We start from the raw sequence: 23,107 nt of genomic DNA, 5'->3' as shown, positions 1-23,107 counted from the left end.
CCATTCAATTCCATCCCAAAGTCATTTCTGTTGCATCTTCATAAGAAAAAAAAAATAATAGTAGAATAAAAAACATCAATTAAATTTCAAAAAGTGCCGCTAAGTGAATCATAACTTGAGTAATTTGTTTTGATGCACTTATGTCAACACAAGACTAGCTGAGAGACCTCGAAACTACCAAACAAGGTGAGATTAATTAGAAGAAAAAAAAAATAATTCAAAGATGTTTTAGAACTCAACTGACTGACGCCAAGTTTAGTGATTTTCAATTCGATGAATCATAGTGTGAAAAATTAAGAACCAGCATCTTTGAGCTAATCTTTCTTCCTTGAACCCTCTCAAGTGCTGTGACGTACTTCAGAAGTTTATTTTTTTTTTAGTTTACTTTGATAAATGTGAAGCAAGAAACACCCCCTCGTTCACCCTTCTGTGAATTGAGCATCACAACCGCATATAAAAACTACCCCCACTTCCACTATAAAACCTAACCTATCCATCCACCCTCACCTTCACCCACACCCAACGCTCAGATACAAAGATGGGTCAGTTTGACCTTGAGATGCATACACAAACACAACTTACATCAACACACTAACATAACGAGTGACGTATACCCGTACATTGCGATGACTGATAAAAATAGCTACATCTACCTCACAAATTGGTGGTAATCTGTGTTTTCATTCATCTCACCGAAGAATACGAATAAAAGGTACAATAGTGTTGTGGTTCATGCTTGGATGGTTAAAATTAAGCTTACACACCACAACAGAGCAAAAGCTTTACCTCTTTAATAGGTTCCACATCAGTGATGAAAATCAACTTTGCTGATTTTTCATCGAATTGTAGTGAAAGATGCTCTCGTACAGTGGTAGTACTTCTTGGTGTAGGCAAACCTACTTGAGAGTGGTAACAAACAATATGAAAAATCTACTCACCTGTTCCGTCATATTTTGTTATTTGTTTAATGATGTACTATTTTTGGCCATTTACATAATTAAAAAGACACAAATAATATAAACCGTGATTACTTGTTGGAGATGTTTTTTAGGAGTTTTCAAAAACTTCACCTTGGTTGTAGTGACTATCAATAGAAAATAGGAAAAACCGATTTTTGCTGTTGATTTTTTGCATGGTGAAAAAATTGTTTTGCTTTTTGATCTTCTTAAAAACATTTAATCTTTGACAAACCCTGTTGAAATTATTGATTTGCTATTGAATAAAATTGAATTTGATCATGTTATAAAATACTATTCAAAATAACTAGTTTTGTCGTTCTTTTACTGAAGTATCTCGAAAAAAAACCTCATATTTGCTATGAATGAACTTGAAATGAGACACTCGGGCGTATGCGCAACCATACGCTTACCATGATTTCGGGAATATTTTTTGATCAAAGAAAGCCTTATTAGATGAACTATTTTTCGGTTCAATTTATTCCAAAAAAAGTTAAGAAGAATGACTGAATTTAAATGAAAACGGAATGGATAATGTAGTTGGCTTATTTCAATAAATAATTGTTTTTAGTGACATTTAGGAAACCTTACTTTCGTCAATATTTCCCCTTTTGCTCCGGAACTTATGGTTCTGCATTTTACATAACAGCCCAGTAAAGTTAAGGAGAGGTTTCTCTTTTCTATATTTCATAAATATTTAATAAAATTATATTTAATAAAATTATAATAAAAAAATAATAATTGAAAAACCGAAAGTAAAATCACTACAAAAAAAAATAATTCAAAGTAAAATAAAGCCAAATTTTTTTTTTATCTTGGATATAATTTAACTTTCAATTTTTTGAGTCAAACAAAATTAACTGAATGTTTGTAAAAGACTAGTAATACTGTTTCTATCTTCTAGACTTAATAAAACAAAAACCAAGCAAAGTGTAATATAAAGGAGAATGGGCAAGTTTGTATGAAACGTGGACGTTACGCGGCCAGGAATGAATTTGTTATTTTTTGATGTAATTAAGGTTTACATATATTGTGCAGAAGTTTTATCCCTGTGACGTATTTCAATAACGGATAAAATGCATTTTTGCATTTAACACTTTATATATGTCTCAATGTTATAACTCAATTGTGTATTTTAAGTGCAAAATATTATTTTCTGTCATTTTGCCTGAGTCTGAAGACCTTTATCTTGAATATCCAACCACTAGAACCCAAACTATAAGCATTTTAAAACAACAAATTCAAGCCTATTTTTAGAGTTTTGTTGTTCAATTTTTTGTTACTTTGAATTGTTTGAAAACTTTCGAACCTGAAATGGTTGTCTTAAAAATCTTATATTATGAGTTCTATTGGTCGGATTTTCAAGATTAATGTCTTCATGCTCAGGGAAAATGACAGAGCATCATATTTTATATTCCATATAAAAATATAAATCAGTTTTTCCTTCATACATTGAACAATGCATTAACAATACTAATACTGCATTATCTTGCATTCTAAACGCAATACAGCGAAACGTCCATAGTAAAAGTTTTTCCTGGGCTATAATTTTTTCATTTGATACCAATTTTATTGATGGCCGCTCAACGTCCAAAATGCCCATTCTCCTTTGTTTACAATTTTTTTATTTGAATACACAGAATCATTTAAAATAATAAGAAACGTCGATCTGTAACGTTTGAATAAAATAGGCCTCAAACGAGAAATGCCAATTGTCATAAGAAACGGCAACGCCATAATTACACTTTCCTCATGTTTTGAGAAGAACCTAAAGTTGCAGTTTATTTAAAGTAGCTTAGCCCATTGCGTATATCGTTTTCGACAAAAATGTTATAATTCGAAAAAAAAATTTAAAAGATACAAAGGAATAACAAGAAAAATATGTCGTTTTTGATAAAAGTGGCAGCGATATTTGATTATTTTGAGAAAACTAAAAACGCAATTTTCTTAGAATCACTTTAACATCACGTGAACCAAATTGAATCAAAATCGTTTTCGAGTTACTCGTAATACATCGAAACTGTTACATCTGTTTTATTGGAGATAGATTTATGTTTTAAATGATTTTAAAAAATTCTGTAAGGTGTAAATTAAGTATCACCGAAAAAAAAATTAGATAATAACAGCTATCAAATTAACATTTTTCAGTGACAAAAGTCATAAATAACCGAGATAAAATTTATTTTCTTAAAAAATCCGACTTTTTTATTAGGTATTTTTTTCCATATTATTTTAGTTTTGTACCCTTTCAGAACCATTCAGAGTACAAAAACTTAAATAATATGGAAAAACAGTAATATTTTCTTTAAAACTGATGCAGCTGAGTAAAATTTTTTGAATGCATTTGGTAGCAGAGTAAATCATACATTTTACTTCGAAAAAACACAAAGCGCCTTTAAATTAGTACAAATTAAGAGTTTTTTTTTTTTTTAAATATTTTTCAATAATTTGGAACGAGAAATTAATATGAAAAATTGAAAATATTAGCTGTGTTTTATTTTCCTCGTGATCCAGATCATGAATTTATTTGCGAAACAATAACAAAACAAAATCCTACTTTTGTTGTAAAGCTAAAAAAATCCAGATAATTAAAATTTTGTTTTGATATTTTAACTATCATAAAACACATTTTATGAGCATTTTTTGCTGATATTTAAGAAATGTTAATTTGATTTTTTTAAAAATTTTAAATTGATATTGGTTGGCAAAAGCATGTAAATTCCTATTTAAATCTTGCTCATCTTAGAATGGCATACAAATTTAACTAAACAAAAAAGTATATGGAGTGACATCTAAATTTGACAGCTGCCAAAAAGAAAGAATTTGCTGTCCGAAAACCATAATGGATAGGTACACCCACTAAGTGTTCTTGAATACTTTAATGAAATGTCGTACTTTAATAGTACTCACCTTTTCATCCCTGATTCACCTACAGACACTACAATTGGGGCTTTTTTTGTTAGAATATAGTTTTAGATTGGCCACCTACGTATCTATAGGTAACGTACGGCGTCGTCGTCGTCATCGTCTTCTTCGTTGTTGTCAGTTGTTGTCCGATAGACCGATACACAAACACAAAACGAAGCCCAAAAAAATCGAAATATAGTCGAAAGCTCTCTTCATATAATATTTAATCGGTTCTCCACGGAATTTATCGACAGCCCCTACTTTAGTTGAATTAAGAACGTTGCGGGGTTGAAAACGGTCTTCATCGCCGTTTTTGTCGTTTGTATTGTTGTTGTCGTTGTCGCATCCGATTGGTTGTTTCGCAGTTATTTTTCGATTTTCTATATTTGCGTCTTTTTAATTTATTTTAGTACAGAAACTTAATATTTTTTTTGTTATTTTTTTTGCCAAAGTGCTGTACTATTATTTTAAGGATACAGGACATCATAGTGCAAATTTATATTTTGAAAAAAAAAAGTCCTGTGCATATCGCAAGGACGACCGACGACGTTATAACAAATTTTAGTTCGTTACAGTGTTTTGCGGTGAAGTAAAACACTTTTTTTTAACTACCCCCACCATCACACAGAGACAGGACAAAAATACCCAATTCTAAAATGTCATGGAGATACGCGGTATGTTATGATGGGTTTGAAAAAAATTTTTAAAAAAGGACATTTTTTTTTTTCTTTGTTTGGATGAATTTGTTGTCGTGCCAGTCTTGAAGTTGTCAAGTTTATTTCAGAAATTCATTGTCATTTTTTGTCTTTCGCGCCATTATGTGGGATAAATTGATACCTAACCCTTTTAGAAAAAAGAGGGAATCACAAAAGTGCAACAGCAATAGATTAGAAGAGGGTTTTCTTCGTATTCAAAGTTGTGCTGCTCCACCTTGAACAAGTGCCCCCATAACCTAGTTTTTGGCAGCACAATCAATTTTGCCAGGAAGCCAAAACTATCAAAACATATAGAATACAGTTTTTTTTTTGTACAAGAGCAACATGAAAAAGTGTAGATGGAAAAAGGGGGATTTGTGAGGGTAGGGCAAGAGGGGTGGTAGAATGTAATTATTTATTTATTTCATACTTCATGCTGCTGTGCTCCTCTCATCCTTTTTGGAGGCCAACTAATTTCCATTTGGAATATTTTCAAGATCGCATGCACTTTGTTGTGTGTAACGAGGCATTGCCAAGGTCTTGAGGATGTCTACTTGGAATTCTTTTCTATTGTTCGTATCTATAATCTTTCACATAGTCCCCAAAGCCCCTCTCGCTTCCTCGTTCCATCATATTTCCATTGTTCCATGCTATATAGTTTTAGTTATATAACAACCACTCTGTTTCGTTTCGTTTTTTTTTCTGTTCTTGATTTATATTTTTTTCAGCTTGAGAAAGCCTGCCAAATGAGTGTAACCAGTGGTGGTGGTAATGGTGGCAATGGCGGTGCGGTGGGTGGTTTGGGCTTGGGTTGATGGTTAATAGGGTAGGTAATCAACTATATTGTTTGAGGGTTACACGACAAACATCCGGCTATAAGGAGAATGCTTTTATTCGCAAAGAATGTCTCACGCATGTTGTGAAGAAATCTATCGAACCACCAGGATATTTCTGCGGCAGTTAGGGTAGGTGTGTAGATAATCGTCTTTGTGTCGTCAGATAGTTAATATGGTTGTTTTAGCAATAAAATCAAGGACCTTCCCCTAAGAAGAGACAATCGTGAGGGTTTCCTCTTCATTTCTTTATTTAAATTGACTTTTCTTTATTCTTGAACACGTACTTAGTAGAATCAGAATGTTGTTGAAGAAGAAAAAAACAACACTCTTCAAATATCAAAAGCGATATAGATCTCTTTCTGGGAGTTGTGTGTGACTAATGCGAAAGGCTTTTTAAATGTATAACCCTACCCTACACACAATATGTTAAATTGGATGAGAATTTCTAAGAATAGCGAAAAATAATAGCACACGCTACTTTCATCGTTGCTGAACTATTTGTTTACTACATGATGCAGCTGGTGTGGTAAGGCACTATACAAACAACCGATGAGTTATTTCTGAGGTGACCGTATTACTACCTAATTTACACTGACAGGTGGGAAAATCTGGTGCTATTCAAGGGAAACCAAAATTCTAATTTTAGAACAAAATTGCATCCAAATAAAAGAAGTAGCACTCCATAGTCAGTAGGGACTCAAGATAATTCCTTGTTTTGCTTAGCGTGTCTAATCAGTTTTTTTTTTATTTTATTTTGTTACGGAACCTTTTAAGCGGACAATTCTAAAGGCACAACTTCATTTTCTTTTAAAAAGTGCCGTCTAAATTTCTCTCCAAATAAATGTCCAAGAGAGTCCACAAGGTTGGTTTTCATATTTACTCCCAGGCTGCTCTTTATAACTTTCACTTTAAGGATCTCTTGGTTAGAGGGTTTCCTAGTGAATTCGAGGTAGATTTCTATCAAAAATAGCTTCACATCTGAATATTGGCGTTCCAGTTTGAAGTTTTGTTCATAAAAAAACGCTGTCGTTTGTCATTGGCGTAGGACAACTTTAATGCTATAGAGACATTACAGCATCTTATTCGGCGTTATTATGAATTCCATTCGTATCAGAAATTTGCTAAGATTCCCGAAAAAATAATCACGGAATCCGTCCGTAGTCGAAAATTTCAAACAAATCGTCAACACAACCGGATTTCGTGATTATTTTATTCGGGAATCGTTGAAATTATCCGATATGATGGAATACGTGATAAGGCCGATTTTGTCGGTTAAAGATTTCTTTTTCATCGAGGAATATCTTTGCCTTGGAATTTGCTGAATGGGTGCCGTAGCTTAAGTCACTAGATTGTAACTCAGAGGACTGCTACCTTGGTCGATGGTTAACATTCGTTTAAACATGCCATTGCTAGCAATAATTGGACCAATAACTTTAATCAATCTCAAAGGTCTTAATATCAAGCAATAAATACACAAATGAATGATATTCACAGAAAACCTTTCGAGTAAGAGACTTGTACATCGGGTTTTCCGCTGAACGAATGTACTTCAGTTACTGGGAATCTGAATTGGAACTGAAGCTCAATCCTGTTTACGTAGACACCTGCTGGCTTTGATGATGGATACAATTTAGTGTCTATCTCAGAAATAAGGATAGGGTCAAGAAAATAAAAAGTGAGCGACATTCACAAGTACCTTTTCAAGCAAAAGGTAGACCCCTGAAAGATGAACTTGGGACCTGGGTTGCTGAATAGGAATTGGAACTAATTACAGAGGAAGTCAGTGTAACTGAGTTACGCGGACGACTACTGGACAAGGAAAAATATTCAGTATCAGCCATTAAACACAATATCTCACAAATAACCTCCTGCATGTTCCTGACCAAAACAGAATGAGTAAAACTATCAGTAGTCTCAGTTTTTATCTTCCTTGGCCATAAACACACTAAGCCATGGGATACGAATATTTAAGTAATAATTGTTCATTCTGATGAGGAAATGAAGAGCGGAACGCTTGATTGTTTGCAAACCCTTTTTGTTTAGTTGATTTTAAACCTCTTTTTTGGCAATAAAATTCGATCTAAGCTCTGTCAAATTGCAGACGTAATTTTTGAGTTGAGTTGAGACCCTAATGCTATCTGCTTGCTTTCCTTAAACTCAGAGATAGAATTATAACACAATTCAATGACGTCATATCAATTTAGGTCAATATTACGCAAAAGTTGCTAATTCTTTTAATACTTTTAATACAGGAAATCGGTAAAATTTTACAGAAAGTCTTTCTTGGTAACACCTGAAACAGAATATGAATGACATATACAGATTTCTTAGTTTAGAAAAATTCTCAAAAATACAAAACAAATGGTCACCACAATAATTATTTTACTATATTTTTCTATTATACACAATTTATTAATTACTCGTAAATAGTTTATGTAGCATGCAAGCAAGCTTTCAAAGAAAATAATGTATTCTTTCGTGTTTTAGGAAAGCTACTTAATTCATTTTTATAAATATTTCATTAAATTAATATTGTTTAAATTTATTCCATTAAACTTAATTATACGAACACTTTTTTCAAATAGCATGTTCAACTTCAGAATGTTTATTTAAGGAAACAATAATTTGTATTTATTGTAAAAGCGCATCAATATTTGATTTATTGAGGTAGTAAAGGAGGAGCCCTATATCTTTGTAAAGCAATCGTAAAAAGGAGAGGCTTCAATATTATATTTCTTCATGAGGCAATCGTAAAAGAACCTTTTTTAACGACATTTTCATAGTATCAAATATATGCGATAAAATTAAATTAAAAAAAAGAAAGTAATTTTTCATTGCTACCAGTTTATTTTTAGACCGACTTATAGTCTTTAACCTCCCATATTGAAGTATTTTTGGTTTGAAAGATTTAATATCAAACATTATTTGATGACATTAAGGTAGACTTTTTGTGGTGAAATAAATTTCCCTAGAGTGTTTTGCCTTTTTTTTAAGGCAAGGAATTGTATAGCAAATTTTGTTTTGCGGAGTGAAAGTTAATTTTATTGCTCAATATAATGCTTGTAAAGTCTTGTTTTGTGGTGTTGAAGTATTCCAATATATTTGATGAAGGGTTTTGTTTATAGAAGAAAAAATTACCAGGTAAATTTAAAAAGAAAATAAGGAAGATAATGCAAGACACAAGAAATAATTTGCTGTCATACTTGGCTTTCCGTCAATAAGTTCAATCCTTAAGTCTGTCATCTTTTAGTGGCCCAACTGATTTTTTAACTTTTTATTTACCGCTAAATTTTCCAGTGAGTGCTTCGGTTAGATTTTTTTAAAACGCCATAAGCTGTAACACAAAGGTTCAAATCTGGACTTGCAGAGTACCTATCTTATGCTGGTTTATGACCTGGAAAACTGAGATGTACCGTAGATGTTCATTTACTTTTGGCTTTTTGTGCAGAAGAAAAGTCTTTTTAAATAATTCATCTTTTTTAACTCTATTTGGTACTTGTTAAATGTTTAACATTACTGACAATAATTTGGACAATTTATTTTTAGTAACAATGATATAATAGTAATTATTTTTTACAACACACTCCATGAAGGAGCAAGGTATAGTGATTTACAAATTCCATTCTTGCGTACTTGTTCTAATTTGTTGGAATGGAAAGGTCCGTGCACATTTTTAAGACAATGATACTCGAGGAGGCTTTGTCAATTCCTTCCAAGAGGCAGTATCCCTGAAAAAAAAAATGTTTTTATAAGATGGGAAAGGCTGAGATACGAGCATACACCATTGCACCAGGAGGAACTCCTTTTTCAATAAAAAATTACCTTATTTAGCAGTTTATAATAAATTAACCAAACAATTAATAACGATATTTGACTTATTAAATTTTAATATAATTTTAACAAAAACACGACTTCAATGAAATTGGACCACACAGGAAACACCAGCTTTCAAATAAAATAAGAATCATCAAAACCGGTTCACCCTGTCGAAAACAAAAACGGAATGGAGAACCTCCTGGCTCTTTGAAATCGGTTAAAAATAGAATACACCCAATAAACTGGAACCAACGACCGAAGGATGCTGCCAGTTAAATAATGACAGTTTTATTTTCATTTTAACTGCAGAAATAGAAGATATTTCATTCTTATTTCTTAAAAACAAATAAATACCAAATAGCCATATTTAGCACAACCATGTTAACAAACAAATCACTTTCCACTTACAAAACTCATTATTAGAACAGTCGGCATAATTTGCCTTCACTTTCCTCAAGCTTAAAAACTAAGATTTTCTTATTAGCATCCAGTTGTTATTTCTGCACTTTTGTTATGTGCTTCTATAGAAACATTGTTCCTCAAGATTGCAATTTCATATTCAAGTAGCATTTCATGCAATAGGTAGAGAGGTACCCATTTTGTCCAATGCTGACACGAAACTTCAATATTATTCGATAAATACTTCGATGTCAAGTATCATGACCTGAAAACAAAGAAATAAACAACAATACCTATAAACTCCATTAAGAATGCAGTTGCATTTTGCATGAAATCAAATCAATTTCAAATCGATTGACTGACTTCAGAGTTGTTAAGCACTAGCACCCAAACAGTTTCAAAAAAAATTGTTATTAATGCACATATTACAAACGGAGACGATGACAAAGAACGTCCCTATACTCGTCCTGTAGTCATCATCATCAAAGACTGTTAGTATACAAATCATTCATAAACATGCAATAAACAAACTCACTCTAGTACATTACCCATATCCTTTGGGTGTTTGTTTGTATGTTTATTTTTGTGTAATATGTCAACGTTATAATGAAGGAAAACTATAGAAGATTTCCATCATCATGTCATTATTTATCAGCTATCGTGATTCGCCTAAGCTTGCAGTTTTCAATTATTTCTGCCACTTAACCCCATAATAGTCTTGATTGCCAATAGTGTTTATAATGATGTCACATATGCATTTTACATGCAGCATTCATCACAATTCATTCATACACACGATTAATCTTAAACAACAAACAAATATGTTAAGTATTTCAATAATAATAATTTTTAAGATACAATCTCGATGGGAATTGCTGTGGGGCAATCGGCCAAGAGCACCGACCGGACGCCATTCTACTTTTAGCCAAAAAAAAAAACTGACTCATTCGGTCAGGGTCAGAATCAAATTTTTGTTTTCAAATTTTTTCCTCAAAAATAATAATTTTTTTCAATTATTTCATATTTTTGTCGGAAAGAAATATGCGTGTGAGCACTTCAACAACAAAAATAAAGGAAAAAACAAAATTCTACTCCACATGTGTTTATTTGTGAACCAATCTTCTGTCAGAAATGAGTAAGATTTCCACATTCCACAGAGAAGAAGCAATTTTATCGTGTTAACGCGCTGATATCATGTATTTTTGGCAACCGACCAGACAGTTTCTTTTTTCGAAGCAAAAAATCTATTTTTATTCGTGGAAATTAGGCGACACAGACGAAAACACGCTTTTAGGATTTCGATTATTTTTGTTATCGATCGCTAAAAGGTGAGTAACATGTACTAATTCGTATGTGGGAATGGATGTTGTGTCACCTGTTGATGTTGAATCACTGATATAGAGTTGCCATTTTGAAGGTTTTTCATATAGGTACCCCGAGGGAGTTTTGAATAGAAGAATTATTTCGGAGGAATATTGGACTAGACGAGTGCAATCGAATCAAATATTATCTTTTATCGTTCTTTTATCAATAAACACTTAACTTCTAGAAGCTCTTTAGTACATTCTTTTAAACAATACAGGTCTCTAGAACCACTTTTGAGAGTTAACAAATCTCAAACAGCCAGTACTTAAATATTTTTCGATATCAAGCTTATATCGAAATATCGGAACTTTTAATACAATTTTCTGTTCGAAGAGTTTTCTACGTATTTGGCAACACTGTCCTTTTTGAAAAAATGTCCTTGAATTAATGGGTAAATAGTTCAATAATAGAGATATAAAGGAATTTCATTTCACTTTTAACAATTTTTGAAATTGAATTGAAACGACATAAAAGAGTATTATTTGGTTGAGTTTATTCAGTTGGCACCAAAAGTAATCGATCAGAGTAATTTGCAAAACGAGAACGCCAATCAATCGAATCAAACTCATTCAAGTACAGTTCCTGACAGCAATTAATCAATCTATTCTAAGAATATTGCAAATACCTGCGCCTGCAATAGCTGATGCAGTATAGTTGGTATAATAGCAATTGCATTTTGCCATGTTTTTTTGTCGATGAAGTCGTCGTTGTTGTCGTCTCCGATATAGAAAAGGTATACGATGCCAATGCTAGATTTTTGTAATGATTGAATGCATTACCGGCATAGTTACAACCATCAAGCAGAGCTATATATCTGATGGGAGCCTGAGTAAATCTCAATTAAATTGCATGATTAATACGCAAATAAATGATGTAAATTGTCACATCAAAAGAATTAGTTTCCGATTTCATTTTTTTTTATTTATTTTTTTTTTTTCTATTAGAAAACATTCCTATATTTATGCATTGCACATAGAGAATATCTAATTTCCGCATTTCTTATATAAAAAAAAAAAAACAATCAGATGTAGTATAGTTATTTATTGAATTGAGGAAGGAATGTTGAACTGGGAATGCTTTTGAATACATTTTAATACCTGTGGTTGAGAGATCAAATAAAAACACGACACGTGTGTAAAAGTATGTACATCTTTTTTAAAAATTTTAAAATGCTTCATTTGTATTTTGTTTGCTTTAATGAAATGACAATTTAGGAGAAAACTTAGATTTGTTTTATTAGAAAGCACAATACGGAATTAGAATTAATACAGGTTTTCAGATTTAGTTTACCCTTTTGTAAATGAAATAAATCCTTATGAAACTTAAATTACTCGTTTAGAAAAACACCTAATAATGTGAATTAAATTAAGTGACATCAAATTAAAAAAAAAAAAAACATTTATTTAACTACAAAAGGTTTGATTTGCAAAGGACTTCCATTTTCAAATATATGAAAATACTGAATGCAATTTCCAAAGAGCATTAATTTTGCTGGAGGTTACACTTTATATGAAAAACCTTAAAGTTTAATATGTTCAGCTGTGGTTCTTTATTTTTAATCCAGCTTAAATTATATAAAGGGTTTAGTGTGACAATATTCATGTCCGAAAATACAAAAATTCGTTCAACAAAATTTAGACTGGATAAACTTTTGACAAAATGCTGCCTTCCGCAGTCGAAACTGCTCATCACTTTTTTCGAAACCACACTTTTCACTTGTGTCTTAAATCATTACAGTATTTTTAAACTTATCCCTCAATGATTGCTGTTTACTCGATTAATATTAGTTCAGTCATTTGGTCAAAATTTAAAAAGTAGTGAGTTAGCTAAGTTTGAATGCAGCATTGAAGATTGTCTTGTGGAGCGTCCGCCATTTTGAAAAATGCGTAAGCCTCAATATCTCGAGAACGACTTGTCGCTAGGATCTTTCTGATTGAAAATATACCTATCTTTATTTTTTGTATTACATAATTTCCCTATAATAGGCTATTGATTATGTAGTTTAGAAAGGAACCAAGACGTTCACGGGTTTTTATTGCAGGAATCGTTCAATGGGTTATAAAAGAAGATAAAACCGCGGAGTGCTATTAAATGAGAGGTTGGAAACTGAAGATAGGGGTGCAAAAGCCCCCTTTTTGGTTTTTTCAATATACCTCGTAAACCAAGCAAAATTTTGATATATTGTAAATACAACTTTTTGTAGAGAATTGAATTTCAAAGTCAAAACTTGTAAAAAGAATGTTTAAAAAGCACATTGAGTACAATTTTCACAAAGACTGTGGACTTCAATACGACAAAGTAAACTGCCTTAATTGATTTCTTATCAAATCATGAAAATCATAACGTTCCTATGCCTTCTACTTTTTGAGAAAATTGAAAAATAGACAAAATACTTTCTTTATCGGAATCACTCGTTTATTTCAAAAAGAATTGATTAAAATAACTTCATTTTAAAATTAATATTAAGTTTGTAATTCTAGCTTTTGAAAAAAGTATCAATCAAAGCTGTAAGTGTTGCCGTTGTTTTTTAATAATTTTTTTTAATTTTATTTTTTTTTTTTAGAAAATTACCCCTCCCATAGTAAACAATGATTGTATTTAACCCCTCTACAAAATCTCATTATCAGTTCTTGGTGCTTAAGTAATGATACTTTGCCCTCAAATGTTTCTGTTTTACTGAGTAAAACTAAAAATGCGAAAAAAAATATAGATTAAAATGGCCATACTTCGGTCAATTTTCAATGAAAAAATTTAGTGAGTACAGCATTTTGAAGGAAATTTAATCTTCTGTTTTTCTTTGGAGCAATGTTTATGTCTATCTCAACCCAAAAAAAATGTACAACTAAAAAAGCAAAAAAACTCAAAAAATCGATTTTTTTGATATTTTTTTTATGATTGTTTCGACTATTTTGGTATGGAAATTTTTTTTTTCAATTTTTAAAAATCATAATTCCAATTGGAAATTTAATTCTCTACAAAAAGTTGTATATACAATATATCAAAATTTTGCTTGGTTTACTAGGTATATTGAAAAAACCAAAAAGGGGGCTTTTGCACCCCTATCTTCAGTTTACACTCTCTCATTTAATAGCACTCCGCGGTTTTATCTTCTTTTATAACCCATTCAACGATTCCTGCAATAAAAACCCGTGAACGTCTTAGTTCCTTATTACCCTGTTTTTTTCGACATAATCAATAGCCTATAAGAGTTTCAGAGTTAGAGCATCGCACAGAATCTCATTTTTAGTTATTTAAATCAAACCCTTATTAAAAGTAACGAAGAAAAAATAATAAAAACAATAACTGATGAAACCATTGCCGTACCTGGGCGAAACGCTTTGGAGTTAAGGTCACTTGAAATTTAAAATTGTGTTATTAAAAGTATTAAAAATCTCAATATTTGCAGTGCTGTAACTTTGAAAATATTACTCCTGCAAGAGAAGTAGTTACGCTCAAATTATAACATATTTTATCTTCTTTGCCTGGAAACTTTTTCCATCAGCTAAAAACTGAAAAAAGTCGAAAAATGTTATGACTGTGTAGCATGGAAATAGCACAGGTTTTTCGACTTGCAATCAGCTCTGTGCAATTTGAGCAACCTAAGGTGTCTTAAAAAAAATGGCTTATTTATAAATTCCTTTTTTATCATTTACATGAAACCCATGAAACATGAAATCTTTTTCATATATGTATGTGTTTCAGTTCTTTTTTTCCCAATCAATCATATTTCTATGCAATATTTTCTTCTTGTTGCAATACGAATAAATAGATTAATGAGAGTAATAATGTTGTCTTTATTCAATGCCTATTTTATCTGTCAGTAGTCAACAGAGACTGAATTTAATTAATTTTTATAAACTATTGACAACACGTGTAAATAAAAATGAACTTGAATGTTGAATGCATAGTGAATACTTGATAAATTCATTTATTCATGATGAATACCAGTAGTAGCTTGAATACACTTGAATAAATATTGAAACACTTTGATTCATAGTAAATGGAAGCAGAATATATTTACTTTTCTTTGAAAATATTTCATCTTTTTGCACTTTTACAAGTAACAAAAACATCAATTTACATATATACATTTTTATTTAAGAACTCGTTTAGTATTATGTAGTTCTGTGGTTTTTTTTAATTTAATTTAATTACTATTGAGTAAAAGTTTTAATTTTATTTTTTAATTTTATTATTATTTTTCAGCTTCTCTTCGATTATCTTATACAGGTTGGTTAAGCATCAAAATTAAAGACATGTAGAATGCATGATTTTCTTTTTCTGTTTTTCATTTCAAAACTCATTTTTTCAATTAGTTGATTTATAGTCTTTTTGAAATTCCAAATTCTGTACCTACATTACGAGATTGTATGCTTGAGACTTTTTTTCAAAATTATTTCTGGATTTTTTTTATTTATAAATGCACACACACAGGCAATCAAATTAAGATGAATTGATGCGAAAAATGTTCATAATAGGTTTGTTTATATTTTCATGTTTTAAAGTACAGCAATAATTCCAGCATCTTTGTATTCATGTTTTATTTGCAATTAAAGTATAAACATATCTCTCAGCAATGTGTAATAATTCCAATTGGAAGTTAACTGAGCATGTGAAATTGTTTTTTACATTAACTGAATTGTTTAAATTTTCATGGGGCACGTAAAATGGCATGAATGATATAAAAATTAATACCAAAATTAATCATAAAACCAAAAGACAGAGGCGTGTTTGTAACATATTGAATCAAGACTTAATGTAAAACTATTACGATTCTAGATTTAATCTTCAAAATATTGTGTTTCCACTTGAATTCTTCCATAATAGGACTCTTAGTCACAAGCCTCATATTGAATTATGATCCATATTCAGAATTCATGTTTTATTCGCGATACATATTCAGTTTGATGTGTTTGAAAAAAAAAATGAGAGGGTGGCGTATACGTACTATTTTTTTTTGTAAAAAAAAATTGTAAAATTTACTCAATTTCTTAAATTCAAAAATTTCATCATTTAAATAAAAATACATAAAATACTTCCACAAAAGTTGGGTGGTTTCAATACAGCCTTGAAAGTTTAAACCCTAAACACAAAACCCCACTTTCCCAGTGCGAAGAAGAACTACTATAGAAGATGAAAAACCAAAATGCACACCTACTTACATTTTCAAATGAAAAATCATTACACACTCCGAACAAGAGCAAGTTTATTCGAAGACAAAAAAAAAGTTCGTTGAACATATGAGAGATACAGTTTTTTGCATCTATCTATCCCTTACAGCTAAAATGCATTGTGCATCGAATCACCATCAAACCATGTTCTATCCCCGGAAACCCTTGACACACATTCAATTGAACAGATTTTCCCTTGACCTAGTTTTATCTCTGGGCAAATTATGGCGGTCAAGGTTTCATAGATTTATGCAAGCACTTCCCTGGGTCATCGTCTTTCAATGCACATGAAAAAGTGCTATTTTAATGTGTATAGGTTAGGTATGCATCGCGCATATAAAAGTACAGGCAGACAACATGGAGCAACATACATTTATAATGATTTTTTACCTGGGTATTATATTAATAAACTATAAGTATCTCAACTTTAACGAACTACGACGACGACTTTAACTTGAAAGGTTTCCGACATTTACAAGGGTTGAAAAATAATGACAGTGTCAGGAATACTCTTTTTGTCATAATACCAAACTTAAACTATATATGTATTTATTTCCGCTTTTAGTACATAGCAACTTTTAGTACTTTAGACATTATAGACATTGGCAATGTAAATTTAGGTTTGTAAAATTAAGTGTTAAAGAGAATTTATGTAGGTTCGCATACGAGCATTTATAACTTGCACATTAAGCAAATAAAATGACCTGGTTTCTTTCGCTGGTTTATTTATGATTCGAGGAAACAACACTTCTACAATCGATATCCCTCTAACCAATGGATTGACACCGATTTCCATAACAAATGAAGGTCTTTAACTTGGAGCTCTAAAGAGCTTATTTATATTTGCATAAAGGTAGGCACTTACAGGTAGAAAAAACATCTTTGAGCTTTACGAAATTTTGAGAGTAAGACATTTTAGTTTTTGGAATATCCTTTTTAAACAGGAAATTAGGTTCGAAAAAATCAAAGTATGCTTTCAATGTGCTTCAAAATATCAAATTTTAAAACTAAATTATTTGGTGATTGCCAAGAAGTCTTGTGAATCAAATTTTTATATTAGAAATAAGAATTCTTTAAATTCGTGAAAAAAAATCATAACGAAGCCAAATTTCTTTCAATGCCGTTCTAAATATAAATTTCAATTCAAGTATAATATCAAATAGAATTGTACAGGTGTTTATGGGAAAATATTCAAAACTATGAATAAGAAAAAATATTTGTGGCAATGCCAAGGAAATAAACACCTTTCACAATTTTATTTTTCTTTGTCTATCACTCTCGATTTCTTTCACACAAGAGTTTTTTTTTTCTTTATAGAAAAAGTTTTTTTTTCTTATTTATTTATTTTTTTTTTTTTGAAAATATGAGAAAAAAAGTTATTTCAAAAAGATGAAAGTCATCAAATATGTATGTTTTTTTTTTATTTAATTTAAATAAAACTATTTTTCTGGTATGAAAAAATGTCACTGTAATAACGATCTAATAAAAGCCGGTGTATGAGAGAAACTTTAAAACAAGAAACTAAGTTTTTCATTTTCTGCTACCTACATGCAAATTACATACATATACAAAAGCTAGTCCAATGAGCAATATTATAATAAATTTGCTCGAACATCTGTCTATCAAAAAGTTGAATTTCTTTTGACAAATGACTCAATGAATTATTTTTGGTATTTCAATTTGTTACTTTCGAAATAAAAATGCGGGAATTTATATTTAAGTTTAAGGTCAACACAGATGTCTTCAGGATTTCGCGGAACCATATTTTAAAAACCACATTGTATTGTAGGTAGGCTGTTTGACGTAGAAGCGTGGTTGTTTGAAATATCTTAAAAGGTTTCAATTTAGTTGATTTTGCGTTTACTATTTAAACCCAACATACACATAACGTCATTCGAGTATCGTTTTGTCAAAAACGCCAAAATGAACTTTTTTAAACTGGTTATATGTAATAATAGAGTTAAGAATGTGCTCTTTTCAAATCTGTTATCAGATTTTTCTTATCGTGTACCGTTACTGAGAAAATTAGTATCCATTTTGTCGTATATTAACAAAATAAGCTTCACATTAGTATTGATTTGTTGTAAAAAAAATGATTTTTGGTAAAAACCTTGATAATTTGGAAATCTAAACAAATAAACGGAAAAGTTCTTCTAAAAAACGGCCCCAACGATTTTGTTAGGCAGGGATGAACAAATTTAAAATTACTATTAACGTCATTTGCCATAGAACCGTTTTTTTCTTAAATCCTCCGAAACAACTCATTTAAATTCAACGAAATTTTTTAAATGAAAGAATTTCTAATAGTTCTAACATTAATTATATAATTTTTAAATTTTATATTTTACTTACATATTTAATTTTTTTTTTTAAATCAATTTTTTGAAAACAGCATATTGAATTTTTTTAAATTTTAGTTGAAGGTGTTGTTGTAAGTAATTTCTACAAAATGGCAAAAGTACTCGTACATTTAATTTTTTTCAAAAATGTATTTATTAAAAATATTTAAAAAAAAAACCACTCTAACGATTTTAATTTTTTTTTTTCTAAAAATGTATTTTACTAAAAGAAATCAAATCGCAAACTTGTTTTCGAGCTCAATTTCATTTATAAATTACAAAATTTTGTTATATTCTACAGTTTCTTCGAAATCGACCTACGCATAATACAAACATTGTGCTTTTGCATCTTGTTAACTAATCTTATCTCTGTTTTGTTGGTTTTCCATTAAATTGTTTACGTATTTCTTGACATTCGTTCCTTTAAGTCGCATTATTAGAAAAGAATGACGAGAATTGATATATTCAGGAAGTAAAGTGTAATATGTTATTGTAATTTGAAAACTTGACAAGTACATTAATCAAAATATCTGCAATTATTTAGGATGATACCACAGTTTTTTAGGAAGACATTTATATTCCCAAATAATTGCATTGTCTTGGAATGATATTCATAACAACTAGACAGCATGGCGTATAATTTATAGAATACAACTTTTTTTGGTGGATGATTATGTGCATGGAGCACTTGTGAAATTGTGTCCAAATGAAAATATATTAAAGACATGCCTTGATTCAAAACATACTCAATATAAATCAAGGTCTAAATGATGCTGATATTTTCAAACTAATAAAATAGAAAAATTAAGTGCAGACAAATTGCCTGACATTTTAAAAATTGCAGGACACATTCTTTGGCATCAAAATTTGTTTAAACTATTCTCTAATAAATGCTTTTTAATTATATGTTTATATAAATTGAAAATGAATTTCTATATGCATGTAGACATACTATATATTATTGCATCGTTTTAAAAAAAAAAATTCTTCTTCTTATAGCAACCAAGTAGAATGGAACTATCAGACCAAACTACAGGACGCCAATTGCAAAGGGTGCTACACTATTCAGTTACCCCATGCAGGCCATTGCCAGGACTTCGGAGATCAGAATGTGCCATTCATGATGTCGACTGTGATGAAGTGTATCCTGGTATTTATGTGGGTGACGCGTGAGTTTGAAATGCCATTCCTCTCTCGTGTAAACTATGAACTTTAAAATTGAAATACTTTTGCATATCTAATTTGACGTTGTTTGGTGTTGATGATGCTCATGATGATGCTGTTGATGATGATGATGACCAAAACAAAAACAATAAAACAACAGAGCTGCTGCCAAGAACAAAGTGTACCTCCGACTTATGGGCATCACACATGTTTTGAACACAGCAGAAGGATGCAGATACGGACAGGTCGATACTGGGCATATTTACTACAGAGACATGCCAACTATTAGGTATGTCTTTTCTTCTTTACTTTGGATAATCAAAATAAAATTTACATTCTTCTTCATTTTTTTTTTTTTGTTATATTGTTTTATTGAAACAGATATATGGGATTTCCAATGATGGATCAACCAACAACAGACATCTCCAGATATTTTTATGTGGCATCAAAATTCATTGACAATGCAATAACAAGTGGAGGTAAATTTTAAAATCTTAAATTATAAACAAAATTACAAAAAGCACAGCAATATTAAAACAAACTATTTAGATGTAATGTAATGTAATAGTGAAAGTTGAGGATTATAGAAAATTATAAGTACTATTCAAAACTTGGACGAATTTTGTTTAGGTTAGAAAAATTAAGTAAGAACAAATCAAATATGCTTTCCTTTACATGGTAAGTGGTGTGGCGGATTTGAAAGGTATTTCTAAGGTATTTGCTTTAAAACGAAAGGAAAAATCATCCACAACTGTTAAGCTAGGGGAAAGTATTATAAAATTAATACTCCATGTATTTAAAATCACTATGTTTGGCCGTGTTGATGCAGCCACGCAATGACCTGCTCGACTTTGCTCAGGGTTCAATTTTTTTGTTTTATTTTTTTTTTGTCGCTCAGCCGCTTATTGCCTGGCCGAGGATTATGGAAGCCCAAAATGAACACTTAAGGCAAGACCTCATCGGGAGCTCTGTTCATTTTTTAAATAAAAATAGAAATCAAAATAGAACATTAATTATTGTAATATAAATAATGTGTAATATTGTAAAAAATGTTAATGTCGGTCACTGTGGCGAATGTGTAATATTTGTTTTGAATATAAGAACTTAAACCATAGTTGGCATATATAATTCTTGCTCGTGGACCAATTACCAAATAATTTTTAATTGGTTATAAAGCAAGTGTTGGTTCGTGTCAAGAAAAGTTTCAAATTTTTAATCCAAACCAACATTGCTATGATGAAGAAGTCCAAAAAAGTAGTTTTCATAAATAATACCGTCGCTTTGATGTCGAAGGTTCGTTTTTCTTTTGTTTTTTTTTTTTTTTTTAATTTCTAACTTAGAACTTATACCTTCAATACAATTTTCTCGAAAACGGTTAGGTTTTGATTAAATTTAATGTTATAGATTAAAATCTATAGACTTAGATTGAATGTGACAATTTTAATTAAAAAAAAAAAGAAATACCAACTTTTTTTAAAATACAAATTGTCACATTCTAGCAAAGTCTATAGATTTTAAACTCTCCATTCGAACAAACAATTCGAAAACTAATTTTTATAGAGAATGAATAAAAGCATCGGTTTCTTGGTCCATACTTCTTCATGCTAAAGTTTTTTAAAAGTCTTTATCAAAAGACGACATTTCAACTTTATTTTGTCAGTTTTTTTATCTTTGAAGATATTTTTTGTATTTAGATATATTTAACACTACCTACTTAGTTCTAATCTCTTTTTATATGTTTTTAGGAAAAATCCTGGTGCATTGTTTGGTTGGTATGTCGCGCTCAGCTACCTGTGTACTGGCATATCTCATGATTTGCCGAAAGATGACAGCTGTCGAAGCGATACGAACAGTCCGCATGCGACGAGACATTCGTCCTAACGATGGTTTCCTACAACAGATCGCAGACTTAGACAACGAACTGAAACGCAAACGTCTATACCCCTACTAATAAGGGCGTCTAGCATATATAATATTTATTTAATTTTTTGTATAAAAAAAGACTCTCAGTCTAACTAACAAAAGAAGAACAGCAAAAATAATAACAACAACAAAGTTTATGTGCAACCACCAAAGTATAAATCTAATAACCTTTTAATGAAACGAAAACAAACAAAAAATATTAAAACTATATACATTAAAACAAAACATTATATTAAAAAAAAACAAAAATTATTATGATTTTATTTTTAATTTTGCGATTGAAAAATAAAAAATAAAAAACTGACATACAGTGTTAAGAAAAGATTTTATGCTTTTTTTTTATATATTTATAACAACAAAAATGAAGAAAATGAATTTGAACTGAAGTCAAAAAAATACAAAATAGAAAAAAAAAACACTGAAGAATACTAAATAATTTTTTTTTAAGTAGTATCTGCTATAATTTTTTTTTAAGTTTTTATAATTTGCATGCAAAAACAATAGTTTCTTATTACAAATGCTGTATTTTCACAAATCAAAAACAAAATCTAAAAACCAAAAAAAAAAAAAAACATTAAAGTAATTTCTAAGTGAAATAATATTATATTTACATGTTAAATGAAAATAAAACACAAAATTAATAAGAAAACAAAACAATAGAAAAGTGCAATTGCAATACAAAAGTGTACCTTTAACGTGATTTTTTATTTTATTTTGTGCATTAAATTAGATCAATAAGTAAACTTGTAACAATTATTTTTTTATGGCACAGTTTGGATTATGTTTTATTCTTTTTTTGCATAATATTGTGTAGGATCAATAAAAAATAAAATAAAAAGTAGAAACACTTGTATACACCAGAAGCCACAAATCCAATTTGGATGTGCAAAATCGATGAGCTTGTTAATCCACCCCAGACTTTGACCTAGAATTTTTTAATACCTAACTGTCTACTTTTATTTTTCTCTTTTTATTGCATTAAATACATAAAAAAATACTGTGGAACTAATTGATTTTTATAAAAAAAAATAAACGAAATAAACTTTTTTTTATTCTAAATTGTTTTTAGCGTCTCCATAATGTGCCACTTTTAGGGAACACTTTCGATAGTAGCAATTTTAGTTTTTTTTTGTATTTATTTTTTTGTTTACAAAATATATGAATAAATGCTTAAATTTTCACTTTAAAATTGAAGAAAAACAAATACATTGATTAGAATTACAACTTAGAAAATAAGTTATAGAAAACCTTAAATATTTAAGAGGGTTGTAACTTGCAATGAAAAAAAAAAAAAAAAAAAAAACAAAATACCTAATATTGAAAAAATATAAAAATTATTAACTTTTATAATCACATTACAAATTATTTTGGTATGTTTTTTTTAAAGAAATCACTTTGGACTAAAAGCTTTTTTCTCTCCATATTACTTAAAAAACAAGTATTATCAAACTCAAACAGAAAGTCTCAACGAGACATTTAAATAGAACTTAACATAGCAGTTACTCTGATTTCTCCTAAGGAGCAGTGATATTTACC

The 23,107-nt window shown here is 30.1% G+C and overlaps 1 protein-coding gene across 4 annotated transcripts; it reads left to right on the top strand.

The window, feature by feature from the left end:
* Positions 1-30: 30 nt before the first annotated feature.
* LOC129920283 (dual specificity protein phosphatase 13) lies at positions 31-22,879 on the top strand. Of its 4 annotated transcripts, none has more exons than XM_056001636.1 (6): positions 34-186; positions 15,181-15,204; positions 19,484-19,653; positions 19,809-19,937; positions 20,030-20,127; positions 21,394-22,879. In XM_056001636.1, the coding sequence occupies exons 3-6, from the start codon at positions 19,496-19,498 to the stop codon at positions 21,597-21,599; spliced, it is 591 nt and encodes a 196-aa protein (XP_055857611.1). In that variant the 5' UTR covers positions 34-186; positions 15,181-15,204; positions 19,484-19,495; the 3' UTR covers positions 21,600-22,879. The 4 variants fall into 4 exon arrangements, with proteins under 4 accessions (XP_055857604.1, XP_055857611.1, XP_055857585.1 ...); XM_056001610.1 differs by lacking the exon at positions 34-186 and adding an exon at positions 3,964-4,537; XM_056001629.1 differs by lacking the exon at positions 15,181-15,204 and having other exon boundaries at positions 31-186.
* Positions 22,880-23,107: the final 228 nt, after the last annotated feature.

The sequence above is a fragment of the Episyrphus balteatus genome, chromosome 1 (assembly GCF_945859705.1).
Source record: "Episyrphus balteatus chromosome 1, idEpiBalt1.1, whole genome shotgun sequence".
NCBI classification, from domain to species: Eukaryota; Metazoa; Arthropoda; class Insecta; order Diptera; family Syrphidae; genus Episyrphus; species Episyrphus balteatus.
This window is presented reverse-complemented; position numbering and strand designations above follow the sequence as displayed.